The sequence below is a fragment of the Papio anubis genome, chromosome 19 (assembly GCF_008728515.1).
Source record: "Papio anubis isolate 15944 chromosome 19, Panubis1.0, whole genome shotgun sequence".
In the NCBI taxonomy this organism is placed as follows: Eukaryota; Metazoa; Chordata; class Mammalia; order Primates; family Cercopithecidae; genus Papio; species Papio anubis.
Window position 1 is genome coordinate 40,898,492 of NC_044994.1, and position 22,955 is coordinate 40,921,446.

Consider the following 22,955-nt stretch of genomic DNA (forward strand, 5'->3'; position numbering starts at 1 on the left):
AGGAGGTATGTGCTGTTCTTTAATCCCCTGCCTGGTGATGTTAACTGTGATTACCTGGCTAAGGTGGTGCCTGCCAAGTTTCTCCACTGTAAAGTTACAAGTTTTCCCTTTGTAATTAAGAAATATCTTTGGGGAGATATTTTGAGGCTATGCCAATGTTCTGTTTTTCTTCAAACTTTCACCCACTGACTTCTATTGATGATTCTTGCTTGAAACAATTATGCTTATGGTGGTTGCCAAATGATTTTCTAATTCCATCATTCCTTCTAAATGTATTAGTTGCCTTTTATCATAAGGGAAAGCCTTTCATTGACTTTTAACTCACTGCTCTAAGCCTCAGGACCCCAGCATTTGGGAACTAGTAGAGCAGGTCTTTGTCCCGGAATACACAGGCTGACTCTTAGCTGAGTGGTGTTTAATGTGAAGGTTATCAGCACCCTGCTACCAGGTCCCTTGTATTTTGGAAGGTTCTAGACAAAGAAACTGTCTGCTGGGAAGCCATGTTCCAAGATGGCTGGGCTGGGGGTTCTGCTGTGCATGAAACCTTGAGGAGTCCTCTCTGTGATAATGTCTCACCACGGCCCCATCAGTTCCACCAGCCCTGGCTCAAAAATGTGGCCCAGAGAGGCCCTACTCCAGCTAACTCCATTTCGTATTTCCTCTCCTTCCCAGGATGGAAAAACAGCCTTTCAGGGACAAGCGAACCTGTCAGTAATGAAGTCGTGAGTGAAGGAGACAGTCCCAGAAGGGTGGCTGGGCTGTGAGGCCTAATAGAGTGAGGTGGCTGGCGGCATTCTCCGCCAAGAGCCTGGAAGCTCCACAGCCCACGAAGCCCAGCTGGCTCCTCTGTGTCCCATCTGCGGGGTCATCTTTGCTTCACATGGGGGCCTTTCCCCAACAAGGGCCGGCATCCCCTCCCAGGGCCAGCCCAAGGCAGAGGGAATGTGGACAAGGTTTATCATCACCCTGTGGTCAGAACTTTTAGCTCAGGCTGTTAGCTGTTTTCCAGCCCCCAGGCACACCCACGACACCTGTCTGCTCTCAGAGGTGCCCCAGGCTCCACGCTGTCCCTCTTGAAAAGTGTCTCTCCTGTGCTGCGCTCCTCTGGAACGCTTATGTGTGGGACACCAGGGTCACAGATTGCTGGCCTGATGGAGTACTCCGTGCATACTGATTGAAGTGAGAACGTGTGGGGAGGGTCTTGATGGGTGTGGAAGATCAGGCACAGGGACAAGCAGATGAGGCACTATGATGGTGGCACCGCCTCTCTAGCTCTTGCCTGGTAGACAGGAGGGCCAGGCTGGTCAGGAGGAGTCAGAAATTAGGTGAGAGGGAGCATTGTCACCAAAGGTTTCAGGTCAGAGCATGGCAAGATGATAGGCCACACAGCAGGATGGACAGAGGAGAGAGGCCTCAGTGTGGCATGGTCTCTTCATCCAGAAAGAGAGACTTTGAAGGCCTGGGTCAAAAATGCTGAGTCCAGCACCCTGGCGCCTGATCCAGGATGGAGCTGAGTTCCCCGGCAGTCTTAGGGGGATCCTCCCATCCCCACTGCTTCTCTGTCTCCATCCAACCTCCAACCACTGCCAGTGTCTCTACTCTTCTTTTTCAAGGTATTCCTCTTGGTTCTGTGGGTCCTTCCATTACCTCACCTCCTCCAGGAAGCCCTCCCTAACCTCACCTGGAGAACTCACCAGACCCCTTGTCTTGTCCCATGCTGTGGTGGATGGTTCTTTGAATAGACATAGCAATTTTGCCGCTAGATTTTAAAATCCCCAAGGGCAGGAACCATATGTTATGTTGCTTTGTGGCAACCTGAGCCCCTACGCATAACAAATACACCAGAGTTTGATCAGATTTTAGGATTGCAAAGGAAGACTCAAAAGCTGGTATGTGGCTCTAACCAGATCTCAGGGGAGAGGCCAGCCTGAGAAACAATATTCTTCATTTGTTGGATCAAATGTGGTTTTCAATGAATCAAGAATAAACTACGATGGGTGAGGAGGCTACCATCGGCCAGCTTGCCAACCAGTGCTGAGCCTCCAGTGCCCCATCTCCTGCCCCCGCAAGCTCCCAGTGGGTTCCTGGCTAAGAATCTTGGGAAACCCCAGTAGGCAGGCTTGCATGGAGGGCCACTAGCCAGAAGTAGAGAGGTGTGCTGGGCAGGGGAAGGGCCTGCACTGGAGCCAACAGGGTGGCGGCCCACACACAGCTCAGGCCGCTGAGGTGTGTTCATTGTCCTAGGGAAGCTCCTGACACCTCGGAGTCCTGGGGTCACTACTCGGTTTCATGCCCAGGCCTTGAAGTGAAACACTTCATTCAGAAAGTCTAGGAGAAGAGAAATTGGCTTGTTCAAGAGGATTTTGCAACCAGGGGCTGCGGCTCACGCTTATAATCCCAGTGCTCTGAGAAGCCAAGGTAAATGGAGGGCTTCGGCCCAGGAGTTCAAGACCAGCATTAGCAGCGTAGCAAAACTCCTGTCTCTATAAAAATTAAAAAAAAAAAAAAAAAAGCCAGTCATGGTGGCACGAGCCTGTAGTCCTAGCTACTTGGGAGGCTGAGGTGGGAGGATCACTTGAGCCCTGGAGGTCAAGGTTGCATGAACTATGGTCATGCCACTGCACTCCAGCCTGGACAACAGAGCAAAACCCAAACCCCTGACTCTAAGAAATAATAATAATAATAATTTAACAAAAAAGGAGGTTTTTGTTATAGGTCACCCCATCAATGGCCAAAGTAATGGAGAAAGCAGCCCTTTCCACCAGTCCCAAGATGGACTTTGACGAATTACAATGCCCAGTCCTTTGCATTTTCTCAGTTATTCCTACCAGATTATTTTAAATAGCAGTGAGGAAGTTTTTCTAGAAGAGCACAGATGGGTCAGTCTCTTGGAGTGAAGAGCACAGGCGCAAGATGGGGGTTCAGGCCCTGGTCCTGGATGGGCTTGCTGCTCAACCTCTCCCAAGGGGGAAAGGCTCCCCCAGGGTTGCTGTAAGGATCAAGGGGGAACATGTGTGTCCCCAGCAGGTGGGGGCCACTCAGTGTTTGTTAAATCTGAGTACCATGGTGACTTGGGACGAAGGGAGGGAGGGAAAGAGGGAGGGATAATGATGGTGCTAAACTGAGTATCACTACACCTTTACTCCACCTTCACTCCAGCCCTGAGAGTGGAAGGAAAGTCAGAAACCCAGAGGTGTGGGACAGCGTGGGACAATGGAGTCAGGCCCATTCCCTGGGAAGGCACCTCCCGGAGATCGGCGCAGCCCGTCCTCACAGCTACCGTGTGCATAGCTGTTATGAGGGCCATTTGATTGATAAGATAACAGAGGGGCAGAGAAGTTAAGTGACTTGTCCAAGACCACCCAGCTAGACCAGGGCAAAACTAGCATATGAACCCAAGGCTGTCCAGCTTTCGAGCTGACACCACATCAGGCTGTCTCTCCAGATGAGAACTCCTTAGAGGGCTGCTGAGGTCCAGGAGGGCTTCCTGGATGACGTGCTGGTTGTAGAATAGGCAATAGCTAATTAGTGAGGTATAGGGCACTGCGGTTTCTAACTGTTGGTCAGTGATCAGACACCTCCCATGACAGGAAGCTCACCATGTCCCCCGACAGACCCCTCTGTTGCGGGGCAGCCATCCCCATGAGAAAGTTCCTTCGGTAAGTGAGTCAGGCTGCATCTCTGAGCCTTGCCTCTACTGGCCGCTCCTCCCCACCCCTCATTTTTCAGACAGGCTCCATGATTGGTCGCACCTGGGATTTTAAAGAACTTTTAGGCGACTTTCTCTCCATGTGCCTTCCTCTTGGTCCTAGCTTTTCTAGTTTAAGGGCTGTTCCACCACGCTGAGGTGGTGAGATTAAAACAGGCAAGAAAGGGTGACTTCTGGGAGAGCGACTTCTAGGTCAATCAACTCGTGGGGTGAGTGAGACAGCAGAGGGCCAGCTAAGGCCCATCGGCCAGGGTACTGAGGCCAGCTATGGTGGATTCAAATGGCCAGGCTTTGGGCTGGTGGTAGAGGAAGTCACTGAAGGTGGACCCCAAGCTGTGGGGACCCCGTCACAGTATTTCCCTTGGGATGATGGTAGTGAATGTTGGGTGATGAAGAGTTTCATGGTGGGAAACTACGCCCAAAGCTCAGCCCTTAGAGCCCAAAACCAGAAGAGAAGCCAGACATCTTGGGGTCTCTTCCTTGACCTAACATTTGAAACAGCCCCAGTCTTCTCATTTGTACTATGGGTACATAGTGTGATCCCTCCCTCTGCATAGCTGGAGGATTCGTGCTCTATTGCTTGGAAAACCCACGGTATAATAATATTACAAGCAAACACTAATATAGCACTTATATCAAGTCCTTTAAAATTCACAAGAACCCTATGAGATGGGTTTTCTATTTGTTCCCATTTTACAGGGAAAGAAGCTAAGGCACAGAGCAGTTAAGGAACTTGCCCAAAGTTGAACAGCTAAAAGTGCAGCATCAGGATTTGAACTCTGGGGATCTGGCTCCAAAGTCCATACTTCAAACTTCCAGGAACTACTGTGAAGCTCAGGGGATGCCCAGAGCCACCAGCAGGCTGCAGTGAGGGTCCATGGGCCAGATCTGGGAGACTGCAGGCCTTGGCAGGCTGAGCGGAAGGGCGAGGGCCTTCCCCTGGAAACACTCCACCAGGTTCACGCGGAGCCTGGCGACTCCCCAGGGCAGCCGCGTGCTCTTCCCATGACATCACGCTGCCTCAGAACTTTTGAGGCTGAGGATTCTTGGAATGCTGGATTCACCCTGGAACAAAAATAATACCTCGTATTTAGAACGTGCTTTTGTTCCCCACACGCTTTCCCGGGCTTCATTTCATTGTAGCCTCAGACTAGCCTTGTGATCCAGGCAGGAGTCTTGTAGGTGGGAGGCCACCCTAAGAACCTGAGTCAGGATTGGTCTCCCCATTCTGCAGGTGGGAACACTGGGCCACGGGGAGTTGAGTGGTTAGCCAAAGCTGCCCAGCAAACTGGTTCTGGGCAATGTGGGCCAAGAGCCCTGGATTTCCAGTGGGGTTGAGAGGAGGCCTCAGAAATGGGTCTGCAGTTGAGTGAAGCTCAGAACCCCATAGAATATCCCCAAGAAAGCCTTTTTCCCTTGGCCTTCCGTGCTGCCCCAAGATGGAGGAAGGTGGCAGGAGTCTGCACGCTTTCCTCCCTTCACCACGAGGCAGCAGTGAAGCCAGAGGGGCCACCCCAAAAACAAACCCCCAGCCCTGCCCCACAGGCCCCAGCCACAGGAACCAGCAGACTGTGGTGGGAAAGGGCTGTTCCCAGCACAGATGGAAACCAAGGGCTGCAGCGGCTTCTGTGGTTTTCCCCAGACGCAGTGGAGCCAAGGCTGGCTGGCCGGATCTCCAACCCTCCCATCCAGAGCCCTCCCAGGCTCTCCCCTCACCAGCCCCAGCCTCCCCATTCCCAGCAGGCCCTGGCTCAGCCCTCCGCCTTTGCTTCTGCACCACACGCTGCCATAGGACAGCCCACGGCTCCCTCCTTGCTGACTTTGGCTGAGGCCTGTGGTCCTCTGAATTTGGGTTTAGTGGCTCAGCAATGGTGTGCAAGCTGCCCTACACTCTCAGCACCCTCAGTGTGGTGGCTGAGGGCACACATTCGGGGGCCAAACTACCTAAGTTCAAACCCAGACGCTGCTTGGTGCAAGCTGTGTGGCATTGGGCAAGTTTCTTACCCTTTCTGTGCTTTGAAGACCTCTCTGTAAAATGGGGTGAACAATAGTGCTTCTTTTGGGGTTAAACGAAAGCCATGCCTGGCTCACTGTAACTGCTTCCTACATGTTAGCTATGAACCATTCTTTTGCATCCCTGTGATGTGAGTTTGAGTCCTGTGGCCTCAGGGCCACACTTAGAGTGTGTAAACTGCCTGAGTCCAGGGCCTGCGCTTGGTTTATGCTCCGATGGGACTGTCTTGACTTTCTCAATAGCTTTTGAACCAGGCGCCCACATTTTCATCTGGCACTGGGTTCCACTCATTATGTGGCCAGTCTGCCTCCAGGCCAGAGTAGGACGTAAGCCTGTGCCGCTCTCTGCTTCCTTTCCTTTGTGACTCTTGTCCTGGGATGAAGCTAGAGACCTGTTTCTGTAACTAATGGATTTACATCTGTCTCTCCAAATGGACCCTCAGCTTCATGAAGGCAGCAGCCCTGTGCACTGGTCATTGCTGCCTCCTCCCCAGATCATGAGGAAGAGAGAGAGAAGGCTCTGCCTCATCTGAAGGAAGTGGATGGTTTGGGAGCATTTCAGAGGCACACACAAGACACTCCGGTGGCAGAGACATGGGTGTGATGTAGGACGTTCCAGACTGTAATCGTATCAGGAGTCTGGAGGGCTCGGGTGGGACCCTGGGAGCTGGGGAAGGCTCCCGTTCAGGTCTGGACCTTAAGACCTGGATGGGATTAGGGGAGTGCTGAAGGACTCCGTAGGGACAGCTGAACAGCTTTGTCACACACATACCCTGCCTCCACCCCAACTTCTCTCAGAGGGCTGCAGGAGCTATGTGGCCTCAGGTGAACCCACTGACATCTCTGATTAACCTCTGGGCAGAACAGAGTCTCAGCATGTGTTTAATTAATGAAACAACAATGAACCAGCCTTTCTCTGCATCATTTATTGTTCATTCATTCATTCATTCTACAGTTGGTGAGAAAAGTCTTTGCCTGTAGGGTACAGAGGTACCAGTCAGACCTTGCTTCTATTCCAGAGCATCATTCGGCGAGGTAAACATCTGATTTCTAAAGCTTTTAGTCCATGCAGTGAGATACCACACTTCTTACATGAACTTTTGCCTAGGCTGGCAAAGACCTCAGTCTTGAATTGTTTTCCACCCAACTCTGAGCAAAGAGAGCCACAAAATCTATTGGAGTGGGAGAGTCTGCAGCTTGGCTGGCCGCCCACGGTGGCAGGAGTGTTTCTGATGCATGCTGGCCCTCTCCTCTCAGGGTTGTCAGGAGGGAGTGTTCGGGAAGCAGCTGGTCCAGTGCTGCTGTTGCCGCCATGATGATAACGATGGGCCCTGGCAATTACAGGGCCTGTGTGTTGCCTAAGCTTTGTAGCGATGCCCCCAGTTCTCCAAAGAGCGCTGAGATCTCCAATAAGTAATTGTTAAATCCAGTCATATGGCGCGTTACAGCAGAAACAGATCTGAGTTCCGATGAGGGCTCTGCCACTAACTAGCTGGGCAACCCTAGAAGAACAAAGCAACCTCTCTGGACCTTGGTTTTCTTATCCGTCACGCTGTAACTCGTGTAATCCTCACAACTGCCCCTCAGGTGGGGACTGGCACAGCCGGAAACAGACACAGAGAGGTGAGATCACCCAGCCTATGAAACTGAGTGGCACAGTGCCAGGCTCTGTGCAGGCTGCCATCCCCTAGACAGACCTGGCAAGGAGTGTCCTTCAGGGGACACCCATCATCCGATTCAGCCCTGCGAACACCATGGGTGCTGTTAGTGCAGGTCACTGTGATCCTTGTCTCTGAGGGTTCATCAGCCAATGCCATGATGTCCCTTGGTTGACTCCCTCATGAGGGAAGAAAACCTCCCCTCCCTTATACTTTTCCTTTTTAGGCTTCCCCATCATTCTGCAAACTGGGGTGGGTGTGTGTGGCGACTTTTGTTTCTGGGTCCTATATGCCATCGCTTGGCTAAAAGCAGCCCCTGAGCTGCAAATAAATTGCTGGTGCCTGTGCCTCCGAGCCTCACTGCAACTCTTGCATTGTCCCAGGTGGCTGGGCCAGGGCAGGCAGAGCTCACTCAGGGCATGTGTAGGTGGGCAGGAGTGGAGGTGCCTACGCTGGTAATAAGCAGTCATCACTTTTCCTGAAGGCAAGAAATATGAGCCCATGCATAGTTTTAAAACCACTTGCCCTAGGAATTTTGCTTTCAGAAATTTTTAAGCAGACCTACAAATTATGTGGTAAAGTGTCCGACATGGAGGGAACCATAATAAGTCAGTGGCCCTCAGAATATCTAGTTGGGAACGATTATGAAATAAAAAACGAACAGAGGGACATTTGTCTCCATTTGGACTGCTGTTAAAACCATTTTTTTAAAACAAAATTTGAAGTTATTCTCCCTACACCCACCTCCCAAAATGCAGCTGTGGTGTTCTGAGAACATTTTTGTTTTTTTGTATAAAAGAGAGCAGTCTTAGAGTGAAACAAGACATCTGATTTCAGAACCCAAAGAAGAAAGAATAAACTAAATGAACGATGGAAAAAGCATAAACTGACAATTTCCATTCTCAAAAAAATAAATAAATAAAAAGCATTATTTTCCCAACAGCAGGTGTTGCCAGTAGCACAAATGGAATATTAACCTTATCTCCTGGGCCATTCTTCCTGACTCGAAGAAGACTTCCCCAGAAGTAGAGGCAGAGAGATGAGGTTTTGCCCTTCTTGCTTGCAGGGCTGCAAAACTGGGTGTCCAGTATGTTTCCCAACCCCGGATCCACATACCCATGTGTCTGAGACCAAGTGCAGCCTCCTTGCCGGGTTTCTGGGAGCAAAAGTGGCTCATCCCTGGCCCAGCCAAACCCCAAACCCACAGGTTTCGTGGGGAGCAGCCAGCTGGCCCCTGAATGAAGGTATCGACGAAACCCAGCGCCAGCAAACACAGAAGAGAGAGGAGCTGGTTTTGGCTGGCCCAGCCAACGACCGCTGACAAATATTTGTGAATGGCCGGAGCAGGGAAGCCTGGGTCTCCATTGTTGGAGAATGAGGCCCAACCCCAAGTCTGTTCCAGTGCCCTTAGCGGCCCTTTTGGCTCCTTCTCCGGCAAATAACTTGGACCTCATGCAGTTATCACCACCGAGGTCTCAGTGGCCATTCAGCCCTTTCTCTCCATTAGTAGAGGTCACTGCGGTCTTTGTCCCGAGTGTTCGTCAGCCAAGGAGGCTATAAAGGAGACTGGGAGACAGACGGGAGATGGCTGCAAGGTGCTGTGATTAGTTGACAGGCTTAGCCCACTCATGGAGCCCATGGCAGTCCCTCTGCCGTGGGAGTGCACGTCATGGAGCCTCAGTTGTCTTATCTGTCGAATGGGAAGAAAGGTTCTCGGCCCGCCTGCACACAGAGGCCAGTCCCAGCAATTACTTGCCCGGAGAACTAAGCAAGGCCTTGTACAGGAAGAAGGAAAAGGGAGGACAGAGGGACAGTCTTAATGCCTCTTTCTCCAGTGGCATCTGGTTTCTTCTTTGCCCTCCCGGGGCTCACCCAGTTGATTCTATCTGCCGTTTAGCTCTAGATCAAGACCTCCTTCTTTTGAACCTGTTAGTCTTGCCTACCCAATTAGGAGGGAACACTTGAGGTGGACTCCCTGGCTTCCCTCCCAACTGAGGATGGCTTTCCACATGTACAAAGGAGCCGCCGCCCAGCAAGGGTGAGCCTGAGCACTCCCACTAGTGCCAAGTGGCCTGGGGCATTCTTGGCCATTGCTAGATTGTCAGGACTGGCTGGCTCCAAGCTCTTTCGAACCAGGAAGACATGGAATTCCGGGTCCCTCCAGATTTCCAGGAATGAGCTGCAAAAGCCCTGCAGGAGCCAGCTGATTTCTTTCTGGAGCCCCTGACCACCAGCCACGTAGCAATTACTTCCTTCCCCTCCAGGTAGACAGAAGTTGTTTTCTTTTCTGGGGGTGGAGGCGTGCACTGGGTAGAGAGAGGGAAATCCCTGATATGGCAAGTGGGAAACCAGGCAGTTTCAAGACGGATGTTGGGAAGGGCTTGGTCAACCATCCTTTGGGGACATTTCTTGGGCCATAGCTGCAGGCGCCACAAAAATTCTAAATAAGGATGACAAAAGTTGTGAGAATCAATTATTATCTGCCAGGGAATTTCCAAGGTTCCTCTCTGGGCTTAAAAATAACTCACATTGAAAGAACAAAGAGCATGGAAGGAGCAATTAGTTGAAAGTAATTGAGAAGTTAAAGGAGGGAGAATTCACAAAAAGTCACAGGCAGGAGGCGCCCTGAGGAGTGGTCTGTGGGCCACAGTTTCTGCTGGGTTCTCCAATGGGGGTTGCCTTATACTCTGCAGAATGAGGGCTGCAGCTCTCCATGCTGACTCAGGCATTTGGGGGTGGGCTGGGCTGGGTAATCGGAAGGCCAGTTGGTGGTAGAATCACTGGGAGGAACCTGACTCAAGGGCCCCACTTTTCTGATGGGGCCCAACTCTTCTCCAGGTGCTGGTGCCGATAGCTCCTACCCTGCCATGGGGAGTGAAACTGAATATTTCAGCAATGCCATTGAGGAGGGAGGTGTGTTTGGGAATGGAGGGGCTGTCTCTCCCACCCAAGTGTCAAGGCAACAGTGCCCTTGCCCAGGAATGTATATCAGAACCCAACAAGATTGAACTTGGACACCAGGGATGGAAAATGTCATGCAGGCCTCCTGAGAAGGGCCCAGGGCATGCCTAGTCAGCAGGATTCAGTTCAGGGTGCCAGATTTTTACAGATATTTTAATAATGATTCTTAAATTATGGAAATAAATACAGACAACCCCAAACCTTGGACACTGTATATAAAAACAAACCTAAGAAGACTCCGAAAGGTAGAAAGCAGACAGACAGGTCAGGGACCTTGGGAGCTGAAGAATGACACACGGGTGATTTCCTGGGGTTTTCCTCTTGGCTCAGATATCCCAGACTTGGAGCTAAAGCAACTGGAGACCCAGAAACACCCTGAGGCCCAAGCAGACAAACGGAGCCCCAACAAAAGCCTACTCTTTCTAGCCAGAGGACCAGGAAAGGGGCAGCCTAGCAAGATAGAAAACTCGAGACAGTAGCTACTTTCCTCCAGCCAAACACCCCTGCAGAAACTGTAGCCCCACTCCCACCCACCACTCCACTGGAGGTCCAATGAGGGGCAAGGTCCCCAATACCCCAACAGGGTGGGATCAAAGGGACTGTCATCCCCATTGGGGATAATGAGCTACTAAGCTTTTCAATGGTGGCTTTTCAATGAAAAAAAATATTTTATTAATTTGAGTGGGAAAAAATAATGCATTTAACCCCAGCCCAACCCAGGATACCCTCAATTTTTCACAGATAAAATGTATCAAGTAAATATTAAAATTGAATTTATGTAAGTAATAAGCAATAAGTTGTAAGTAAATAAATACAATTTGTTCAAAACATGCTGTGCAATGAAGGTCTGTGGTACCCAAGATAGGTGACGGAGGAGGTGCAGAGCTTATTCTTTAGAAGTTTATCTTTCTGCAAAATCTTTCCACTATTTTACAACCTTTGAGGAATTCCTGCTTATCTTGTGCTCCAACTGCACTTCCAGTAAAGTTGTGGCATGGAAAACACCCTGAGGGTAAGATGGAGTTTGAACATAGTAGTGCTTTGAGTGGCAGGAAGCAGCCTTCGAGCCAGCCAGAAGGGTCATGAGAATGCCCCTCACCACCTCTTCACTTGTCTTTTGGCCACAACTCAAAAGTTTGGGGTTTGTTCCTGGTGCACAACTCATACCTGTTCCCTGTGCTTAGAGAGTGTTGTCAGATGAGCCTATCTTGACCTACACCCATCATGTTAAATATTCCTTCTGTATCTGTTTGCTAGGTTGCTATAACAGAGTACCACAGACTGGGCTGTGTAAACAACAGGCATTTTATTTTCTGACACTTCTGGAGGCTGGAAGTCCAAGATGAAAGTGTCAGTGGGGTTGATTTCTTCTGAGGCCTCTCTCCTTGAATTGCAGATGGTCTCCTTCTTGCTGTGTGTCTATGTGGTCTTTCTTCTGGGCATGTAGCCTCCCTGGTGTCTCTGTGTGTCAAAGGTTCCTCTTGTTATAAGGCCACTAGTCAATTCGGATTAGGGCGCACCCTAACAGCCTCGTTTAATTTAATCACCTCTTTAAAGGTGATTTGTCACATCTTATCTCCAAATACAGTCACATTCTGAAGTATTGGGGGTTAAGGCTTCAACATATGAAGTTTTGGGGGGTGATGGGGGACACAATTTAGCCCATAAAAAATTCTTATAGCATGTTTAGTTTGTGGGTTTAGGGGTAACAATGACAATGTTCCAGGAAAAAAAAAAAAGTTGTTTGAAAGGGATATAACTTTTCAAAAAGCATTATGGTGAATAGTCATTCGTAGGAAGGTGCTTGTGAGAAGCAGGTCTGTGTATGCATCTTTGCTGGTACATGCATAGACTATGTCTGGAAGATTCACACATGTGGAATGGCGGCTTCCAAGGCCATAAGTGATGACAGAGTCAGAGGCAGGAGGGTTCCCTGTTATCTGCTACTGGATTTTTTAAATTTTGTTCCACATGCATGCATTCACACATATTCTAATAAGTGAATAAAGTACTGATTTTAAGGAAAGAATTGGCTTTGGTCCTCTGCAGTAGCAAGGACCCGTCCGCCTGTTCTCTGCTGTATCCCCAAGCGCTGTCACAGACTCTGGCACGTAGAAGGTGTTCAGGAAGTGTTTGTTGGAAGAATGAATATATGGACAAGGCAATGACTTCCTGTTCTGGCGGCTGGGCACAGGGACTCTGACTGGCCCGCCCAGTGATCGCCCTCTCTGTCTTTCCTCTTCCGTTTACAGGCGGCAGCAGAGACCTCCAGGGGGGAACAAGCCCCAACAGCATGGTGACCACCAGCCAGGCAGTGCCAAACACAACAGGGACCACCAGAAATCGTACCAGGGGGGCTCAGCGCCCCACCCCTCAGGGAGGCCCACTCACCACGGCTACAGCCAGAACCGGCGCTGGCACCATGGCAACATGAAGCACCCACCAGGCGACAAGGGGGAGGCAGGCGCACACCGCAATGCCAAAGAGACCATGACCATCGAGAGCCCAAAACTAGAGGACACTGCAGGGGACACCGGGCACAGCGGCCTCGAGGCCCCCCGCAGCCCTGACACCCTGGCCCCGGTGGCTTCTGAGCGGCTGCCCCCACAGCAGCCAGGGGGGCCAGAGGTTGAGACAAAACGTAAAGACAGTATTCTTCCCGAGCGCATTGGGGAGCGGCCCAAAATTACCCTGCTCCAGTCTTCCAAAGACAGACTGCGGCGAAGGCTAAAGGAAAAGGTACCGGTAATTGAATTTTTGTTGTTCTCTTGCACCAGGGAGGACAGCAAGAGGTAGGCACTTTGGTAGGTGGGCACAGTGCAGAGCCTTGTGGGTTTGGGGGTCTGGGGAGCCATGTACAGGGAAGCAGGGGCTTCTATGACTGCAGGGACCCACCACACTGGTCCACCACTGCCAGCAGCTAGGGCCATCATGAACCCCTCCAGCACACTGGGGCTTTTCACCCTCTAGCCTCCAAGAGGCCCAGGGTAGGCACTTGGCACCAGCCCCCAGCCCAAGGGAGTCGAGGGAAGAGATGCATGCCTGGGAGTGATGGAGGAGGTGCAGGGAGCATTTTCTAGGGTTAGATATTGTTTGTGCTGAAGGGACACATGTTTTTCCCCAAACGGGGAAACATGGAGCTTATGAAAGAAGGACTGAAGCTTTTCTACAGGTGAGTACCATCCAGGCAGAGGTGAGTTGTTCAGAGTGGGAGCAGGCTGATTCTGGCCTTCCTGTTTCCTGCCTTCATCATCCAGCGGCCAGGGAGTGCTCTACAGTGCAGACCGTAAGGCGGCTCCATTCTCAGCATCACGCAGGTGCCCGCCTGCGCCAACATAAGCCCGAAAGTGAGGCCTCCTTACGTTTGCTCCTGGGAGCCTCTTTCTGCACCCTGGTCCTGGCCCGGCCCACAGCTTCAGTAGATGACCCTAAACCTCCAGAAGAGGGCTAGGGATTTGTACTGGCAGCATTAAGTCTGCTGTGCTCACCCTAGCACCACCACCCCGACCCCACTGCCCAGCAAGGGCACAGGTAAGGTCACCCTGGAGAGGACCTGTCCCAAGAAAGGCCAGCTTGCCCACAGCCATCCCACACAGCAGCAGCGCCTACAGAGTCTTCCTCCTGGGGCTTCTGCAGAGCTCCATGTTCTAGGCTTCTCCTCCATCTTCCTCTACTGCAGGCCCAAGGTCCACACTCAGGCAGGATAAGGCAGGTCAGACCTCTTCTTGGATCCACTCTTGAAGATAAGATGCTGCTCCCAGTATCCGCCCCACCAAGTCCTCTAGAGTTCTGCTAAATGTAACTGCAGGGTGGCAGAATGGAAACAGCATGGGCTTTAGAACGCAGCTGAGCAGGCTCAGACTTCACTTTGCCTTTGACTGGCTGGGTGGTCTTGGGCAAGTCACCTAACCTCCCTGAGCCCCAGTTACTTATCTGTAAAATGGGCGTAATACTACACACCTTGCTGAGAGACTGTGAAGGTTAAATAAGAGAACGTGTACAGATGTGTTCTTGTGGGTAGTTCCTATTCTATATGCAGATCACTGTTCCTGCCCTGGGGCCCAGATGGTCTGGAGAGAGGAGTATATGGGGGAATGGAACAGAGAAGGTACATCTATAGATCAGTTTCAAGAACTCCACTCAGGCGAGGCCTCCTGAACTCCTCGACCAAGAAGACATGGGCTCAGGCTCAGGCTGGGTCACTCCCCTCTCTGCTAGCTGCTCACTCTAAAAAAGGGTAAATCCTAGGTGGCCACCAGCCACATCCTAAACATTTTCATCAAGGAAAGCAACACTGTCCTTCTCCCTTTCAAGAGACAGGTAAAGCGTGAGATGTCTCTTGGGGTGGGGAGTTGTGTCCTATTAACTTTACCCAGGGACTCAGAGTAGCCTTCCCTGAAGAGGTGGTTGGGTTTGAGGAGAAGAACTAGGACATCCTATTCCTTCACCCAGGATTCAGCCCTTTTTTTTTTTTTTTTTTGGAGACAGAGTCTCGCTCTGTCGCCCAGGCTGCAGTGCAGTGGTGCAATCTCGGCTCACTGCAAGCTCCGCCTCCCGGGTTCACGCCATTCTCCTGCCTCAGCCTCCTGAGTATTCGGTTCTCGAGCGAGAGACTATATGCCCTTGGAACTCAATCCCACCATGGAAGGGCTCAAGGAAAGCTATAGATTTTCTCATCTAACCTCACCGTGTTACCTATGAGGAACCTGAGATCCAGAGAGTGAAATCACTTACCCAAAGCAACACAGCTGGAGGCACAGAGTGGGTGGGATCTAGAGCCTTCTAGCCCAGAGCTTCTATTGTCAGAGCTTAGAAGTCTGTGCCTTCTAGCCCAGAGCTTCTATTGTCAGGGACAGAAGAACAAGCGTGGATCTCATTTCATGACCCTGACCCTGCCCTTCCAGCCAGATCTCACTTCCCCACAGTTAAGTTGTCCCCATTCTTGACCACCAAGAATGAGTCAATACAATAAGATGACATTTTTTTCTTCTTCAAGCCCCTGATCTGATCCTAGTTGCAGTGAAACCTCATAAGGCTGTAGGGCTTTTTACTTGTAATGTCCCTCCTAGAAGCACCAACTGTTTTAGTGGCACATGGGAGGATTCCTTCGTGTGTGGCATATGTCTACAGTCTCCACAGGACAAAAAGCCAGGGCTGTGCCCACAGGGAGCCCTCAGGGACAGAAGAACAAGCGTGGATCTCATTTCATGACCCTGACCCTGCCCTTCCAGCCAGATCTCACTTCCCCACAGTTAAGTTGTCCCCATTCTTGACCACCAAGAATGAGTCAATACAATAAGATGACATTTTTTTCTTCTTCAAGCCCCTGATCTGATCCTAGTTGCAGTGAAACCTCATAAGGCTGTAGGGCTTTTTACTTGTAATGTCCCTCCTAGAAGCACCAACTGTTTTAGTGGCACATGGGAGGATTCCTTCGTGTGTGGCATATGTCTACAGTCTCCACAGGACAAAAAGCCAGGGCTGTGCCCACAGGGAGCCCTATGTCCAGAGAACAAGTCATCCTTGGACATTCGGAGCTGAGGGTGTGGGGGACAAGGTGGGCACTGCCTGGGCCGCTTTTAACCACCACTGCAGGCATTTTGGATCTGACCTGCCTTCCTGACCAAGTCTTCCTACCCTCATTTTCTCTTTGGCCCGATTTCATATTTGTTATTTTATTTCCTCTTTCATAAGCTCCATTAAATCATTTCTAAATTAAGCCATTTGATGGACAAATAAACAAAAAAAAAGCCAATGTATGTGAGAATCCTGGGTAGGAGCTAGAAGCCAAAAGCAGTATCAGCCCTGGATGTCACAGGGGCCAAGAAAAAAGGAAACAAGGAGCTTTTGGCGCGTGAGGGGTCTTTGGTGGAGGTTCCCAGAGGGACCAGCCCTCAGATCCAGGAAAGTAGGCCTGGTCCTGCTTTCTGGGGGTGGCCACCCTTTTTCCACCGGGCCACCCCCACACAGAGACCTCGGCTTCACTCAGGCACATTCATTTGTCTCCCACACCCCCAGGATGAAGTGGCCGTGGAGACGACCACTCCCCAGCAGAACAAGATGGACAAGCTGATCGAGATCCTGAACAGCATGCGAAACAACAGCAGCGACGTGGACGCCAAGCTCACCACCTTCATGGAGGAGGCCCAGAACTCCACCAACTCCGAGGAGATGCTGGGCGAGATCGTGCGCACCATCTACCAGAAGGCCGTGTCCGACCGCAGCTTCGCCTTCACCGCCGCCAAGCTCTGCGACAAGATGGCGCTCTTCATGGTGGAGGGAACCAAGTTCCGGAGCCTGCTCCTCAACATGCTGCAGGTAACCGGACGCCGGCCGCCACTGCCCCACGCCCCCTGCCCCTCTGCGTTCGGTGAGTTATTCCTAGCGAGAAGGCTGCGAGTTCTGGCCACAGTTGGACTTTTCCCAAGTTCTGCCCTTGCCCGATTAATTATAGAAAACACAAAGGCAGTCAAGGGGCCAGGAATGAGCGGCTGGATTTGTGTGTGTTTATGTGTGGGCTCCCTGGTTACGATGGACCAATATAATTTTATAGGTGCTTTATGTTTAACCAGCCTTTCCCACTTTCTATTTTCATAATGAGAGGCTGGCTCTTGGTCTCACCCTAGCTTTGTGCTTTGTCCTCTCCACATCCAAGCAGACATGAACTTGCTGTGGACTTCTCTTTTCCTCCTCATTCCACCCAGGGCCAGATCCTTAGACCTTTGCAGGTGTGTAGGTGGTCATCGCTGGTAGTGAGATGGGTTTGAGCAAAGTCACACATGAGCAGAAAAGGGACAGTCTGTCAGCTTGGACGGAGCTTAGCAACGTTTCATCTCACAAGTACCTGCTTGTCTGTATGGGCAGTAGCAGACAAGCTGGTGGCCCCAAAACTGGTGACATCAGGCAGATAGCAGGGTCGTGGGATGGTGGCTATACCAGGTCCTGGGACTGTCCTTGGAGACCCTTGGCTGGGGCAGAGCCATTTCTCCTTTCCTCCTATTTTGTATTTTAGAGACTAGTTGAGATACAAAGTGAGTTGCCAGTCCAGGTGAGATAAGATGGTAGTTTCCAAGTAATGAAGTAGAATGGCAGGCTACAGAGCCATCTTAACTAGGTTGACCATACAATAGATCATCCGAACTGCAACACTTGTGAGAGTCAAAGGGGGTTCAGTTCATAATTATACCTAGACAGCAGGTGTAAACAAGGGCACATGGCCACCCTCACCTTAACCACGTGGTTCGCAGTCTGCCGTCTTCCCTAAAAGCTGGGAGGAAGTTGCCGCTAAGGCCACCTCCGCATGTAGCCGGCAGGGCTCCATCCCCACCCACCCTCTCCTCTGCATGTGAGTTGCACTCACTGCAACATGAGCCCTCCCTGGCCAGCCTGGGCTGCTTCTCTCCTGCTCCAGGCCCTGATCAGGTTCCCATTCCTGGATCGCCCACACTCCCCTGGTGACGAATTCCCGTATTACCTGAGGGATTTGCACATGGGGCATGTTCCTCGCGGGCCGGAATGTCCTGGGAGCATGTGGAGAGTGGCGGGCAGGGAGAAGCCTGTCTGCCACAGAGCGCCCGGCACAGGCGAGTCAGAGACAGCATCAGCCTATGGTCTTGGCTTTAGGTTTTGTTTTTCAAAAAGGGGCCAGGATGGGGCAAGAGTTCTAGACAATGGTTGCCAGCTCCAAGTAACCCAGCCTGACCCAGTGGCAGACAGGCACCCAGGGCATGGGGCACTTGGGGAGGGCAACTGGCTGCAGGGGCCACCTCAGATCGGGCATTTCTTCCAACCTGCCGTGGTAAGGGTGGCCTCACCCACAAGTGTCCAGCAGACCATCAATCGTGGGGAACACTCAGCCACAAAGGGGGCCCTGCGGCCCCTGCGCTCACCTCTCAATCAACCACAAAGTGCACTGGCTTAGGACAGCCTCCAGATGTCCCAGCAGGAAAGGAACCCGTTTGGCTGCGTTTAACTCAACAAAGTCCCCTGCATTCCCCAGCTAAGAACTTCTTGTGGGATTAGTGTGCTGAGAGACAGTTTGGCAAACACTACGGCAGGGAAAAAACACAAAATTCAAAGCTGGGAAGGAAGGATTCCAGACCTGATTCGTTTGTCATCAGTTGGAGCTTGGCCTCTGTAGTTCCCTCTGGGAAAGCGCAAACAATAGCCTTCATCAGTGCACCGTTGATTTTGCGCTGCTGGAGATGAGCTGGGGCCTCAGGAAGGGGCGCGAGGGACCCCGTGTGAGCCTTTCCCTTTCTCATGCTCCCAAGGCTTTGCCACTGGCAGGAAACTGTCCTGGGTCCCTAAATCCTCACAAACCCGCTCACCCCATATTGTGGCTCAATGGTAGGTCTGTCATGAGTGATGCAGGCTTTGGGACCAGCCCCAGAAACCCAGCCCTGTCGGTGCCACCTTGTCTCTGGGGCAGAGAACTGGCAGTCCACATCCTGCTCCCCACCCCTCACCAGCCAGGCTGAACCTCCCACTACACCCTGCGTGGACGGACTCTCCCCCAGCCCAGAATTCACTTCTCTATCCCACTCTGAGCATGCACCTCCTCCTGAAGCAACTCACACTCCTTCTTCAGGTGGTGCTGAGGCCCCACTTTCCAGGAAGCATCGGCCCTTCTCCTGTCCCAGCACCTCTCATCCTGTAGCCACAATGTTCAGTCACCCTCCTAGTATTCACTGTGTGCCAGGCACCAGCCTGGGGACTGAGCATACAGCAGTCAGTGAATGGGCACAGCTTTGTCTTTAAGAGGTTTGCAGTGAAGAAGGAGTTGAACTTAAACCAATGGCCACGTGAATCCACAGTGACAAACTGGGGTGTGTGCTGTTACTGCCCTCCTATCTTGGGCTCTGGGAGGTGGGAACCCCTCTACTTTCTGCACCTCTGTATCCCAGGGGCTGCACAGTGCCTGGTGCTAGAGGGCCCTCGGTTGTCATGGAGAAATGGATGTCTGAAAAGGAAGGCGCTAGAAGCCTACCTTCTCCTGAGCTAGGGGCCTGCAGGGACAGCTGAAGTCCAGGGCAAGAAGGGAATCCCCCCGCCACAAGGCAGTCACAGCTTACATTCTGAGGCTTCAGAGCAGCTCCTCCTCCCCTCCCCCACAGTAGAGCCATTTGCCTAGGTAGAGTACCTGAGGGTCAGGTCTTTAGAAATCGAAATGTCCACGTAGGCCACCACTCACCACTGTTCACCACCTGCAGTCCCAGCTTTCATGTGAGCCAAGGAGGGAGCCCCTTGAGTGTATAACCAGAGGCTTCATCTGCGTACTCAGGCCTCCTGGGTGGCTAGACAATGCCCTTTCGGCTGCCATGGGAAGGCGGGTGGACTGTGCTGGTGCCGGGCTGCCCTGACCCCACAATGGCCCCCTAACTCCAAGGCCCAGAGGACACCTGAACCACATCTGGCTGAGCCTTCTCAGGCCCTGTGCCCCCTCTCTGCAGCCAAGGAGACAGAGGTGCAGCGGGCCTTTCTGGGCAGCATAATTCATGGCCCCTCACCACCCAACCCCAAGAGGTGCAAGAAAAGAAAGCGATGGGCTGGGCTTAGCACAACCAGCTTTCCCTCTTAACACCTCCAGGGATGTCTTTTTTCACCTGACTTCATTTTCTGGCAAACTATGTTTGCATTCCTTCCTGGCAGGCAGTTCTAGACCCGGCCTGCACAGCCTTCCCCACTGCTTCCTCCCTGAGGTTTGCACTCAGCTCCATCCACTCAAGGCCCATCTGGCTCTGGGTCCCCAACCAGCACCTGGTTCGGTTTGGCAGCCTCCGAGATGCCCCATAGGATCAGGTTCAGCTACCATTTCCACACACAAGTTCTGGGACCCAGCTTAGCAATGCAGGCTCCAAAGGGGCCAGGGTGTGAAGTGCCTCCTTAGCACAGCTCCCAGCAGCGGTCTTTACACTTGGTTCTCCCTGGCTGACTTCTCTTGCTGCCAGGGCTTTGATGATGCGAGCCAGCAGCATGGAGGGAGAGGGGCAACCTCAGATGTGGTCAACAGTCTGCAGCAGAGGTATAAGGGCTCTTGCCAAGCTGGGGTGCAGCCCCCGTGGAGTGGGAAGTGCAGGGTGGGAGAAGGGAGAAGGTCTAAGGTCCTTTAACCCTTCCCAGCCAGACTCAGCACTGCTATCTCAAGGAACCCAGAACCACCATTCTCATGAGCCATGACAGTGCTGGAGCCCCTGGGGTCTCAGAGGACCCCGTCACCAATCCCACAGCTCCAAAATGGTCTTCAGTTTTTATATCCAAGCCAATTCCTTTTTGTCTGAAACGTGGCCCTTTTTTAGTAGTGTCCTTGTAAGTAAAATTCTGTTTATTAAACAGACATTTCTTAAATGTACCAAGCATGTTGTCTTTATTAGGTCAGGGGTTCTCAAATTGGAATGTGCATATGAATCACGTGGCATTTTGTTTAAATGCAGATTCTGATGCAGGAGGCCTGGGATGGGCTTGAGCTTCTGCGTTTCAAACATGCTCCTGGTAGATGCTAGTGCTCTCATCCAGGGATCACAGTGGGAAGTCACAAGGCATTGAATGACTGATGGTTTGTAGGTGGTGGCTTTGTTTCATAGATGGGCAGACTAAAGCACAGTCTCACCAGTGTGATTGTCAGAGTGGAGGTCTGGCCTGGGAATATTGCATTTCAGATACTGGCTCTTCTTTAGGTCAGTGGTTCTCAGCCTCGCTGTGCATGAGAATCATTAAAACATAGCAGGCAGGGGGCCTACCCCTAATCAGTTGATTTAGATTATCCAAGGACACAACCTGGGCATTCCTTAGCCAGGGGGGAACACCGCCATTGAGACACCCCAGAGACACCTGACTGTTTCATCGTGGCCACTTATGAATCAGCTGGCTCTGCCTGTCTGCCGCGAACCAGTCAAGATATACCTGCCAGGTGCTGGGCTCTTTGCTGAGCCGTGGGGAGAACTCCGAGCCTGAGCTGGCGGGAGAACCCCGTTACACAGGAGGCCGCAGCTGCTGAGAACGTGCCTTCCACTCCCCCAGCCTCAGGCCCTTCTCATCGTCACTCTGAGCCTCCTCCTTGATGAGATGAAAGCCACCTCTTCTCTCCCACTGCCTCCATTTCTCTGTCCTCAGCTCCTTTTCCCATTTTCCTTTTCCTTGGCCTAGGATATGTGTTGGAACAGCTATCACATGTTTTAGGAAAAGGGCCTCACTCTCACCCACGGTGCCAGGCTGTACCGGAGGCTGGGACTTCACAGTTCAGCCTGTCTCCCCGCACCCCTTCCCACCAAGGCTCCCAACTTCTCCGGCTTTACAGGGTCCTGACTGCAGACTAGACTGACTGACTAGATGATGAGCATTGATTGTTTCCGACTTACAGGAGAATGTGGGCTGCCCAGGGTGCCTGGGTTAGAGAAGGAACCAAAAGTTTCCCTGGATCCTCATCAGGGAATTGTGGTGTGATACAGGGCGGTGAAGGGGCTCCAGTTTCTCAGAGAAGTGAGGAACGAGTGTGCCTCTTTTTATGGGACCTTTGGAATGACAAGAATGGAAGCCTGAGCCCCCTCCACCCAGCACTGCCCTGTCACTGCCCCGGGACGTCCACGTGGGCTCTGGGAATGCTCCTTTGCTGAGACAGGCTTGGGTAGTACAAGTTCAAGCCCTCCTCTGTTGAAATGTGTGTGCTGTGTTTAGCCAAGAGGTGTCTGCATCCGAGCTATGCAGAGCAAAGTATTATTAGAGCCGGCATCAGTGTGTCTGTAACTGAACCCAGCTCTCCCTAGCAACCGTTGCCAACAACACATCTAACAGAAGGATGCAATACCTTTTTTTGAAAAAAAAAAAAAATTTCATCTCAACCAAGTCGTAAACACAGCAGGCCTGTTGTGAAAAGACAACACAAAATCAGAATCTGGTGTGTGACCAGATTTCAAAATAAATTGCTCTTCTCTAGCATCTTCTAGAAGACAGCCCCTTAAAAAGCTGACCTTGAGCTAAAGAGCAGAGAAACTCTTCAGAGTTTCTGCCTGGGTCATCATCAGGCATTGTGTTTTGGGCTTTTCATACATAGAAGCTCAATTGGGTGGTCACTCTGGGGTCTCTGGGAATGACTCTAGCCCAGAAGGGGCACTCAAGATTTTCTGGCTTGGCTTTCCTTATCAGTGAACCTCTCAAGTGTGAGACAAGCCTGAAGATGTAACTTACCCTCACCTCATCCTGGATGTGTGTGTTGCCCCCACTTCAGCCCCTGTTTCTCCCATCCTCCTGCCCCTCTCCTTGTCCCATGTTTTCAGGCTTGGGAAGAAAACCTGGGCGATTCCTCTAACTCTCTTCCTAAGGGGAAAACCTCCTTCTCATGATTCTCTCGAGGTCTCTGGAAAATCAAGCCGTTTCCCTTTGTCAGAAGTTTGAAGTTCCTAACTCTTGTCTTTTACATAGGAAGGGAGGAGGGGGACTGATACCAATTCCTGGAGTCTAGGTTGTAAACTCCTAGAGGGCCAGAATCCTGGCCAAGTTATAGGCTGTCCCCAGCTCCTGGCTTCATGGTTCATAGTAGAGACTCGGGAAATCGCTGTGGAAGGGAGGCATAGAGCCATCAGTCATGGGTACCAATGCTCCCTGGGGCATGAAGGGCT

General features: G+C 51.6%; 1 protein-coding gene across 7 annotated transcripts in view; it reads left to right on the forward strand.

The window, feature by feature from the left end:
• The window catches only part of CTIF (cap binding complex dependent translation initiation factor), a 333,464-nt gene that overhangs the window by 215,047 nt on the left and 95,462 nt on the right, over positions 1 to 22,955 (forward strand). For 5 of the 7 annotated variants that reach the window (XM_009192699.3, XM_017951713.2, XM_021930111.2 and 2 more), the window contains 2 exons: positions 12,594 to 13,086; positions 16,360 to 16,659. In XM_009192699.3, the coding sequence (XP_009190963.2) occupies positions 12,594 to 13,086; positions 16,360 to 16,659 (793 nt within the window). The remainder of the gene's footprint in view (positions 1 to 12,593; positions 13,087 to 16,359; positions 16,660 to 22,955) is intronic. The other 2 variants (XM_021930113.2, XM_017951718.2) reach the window with 1 other exon arrangement.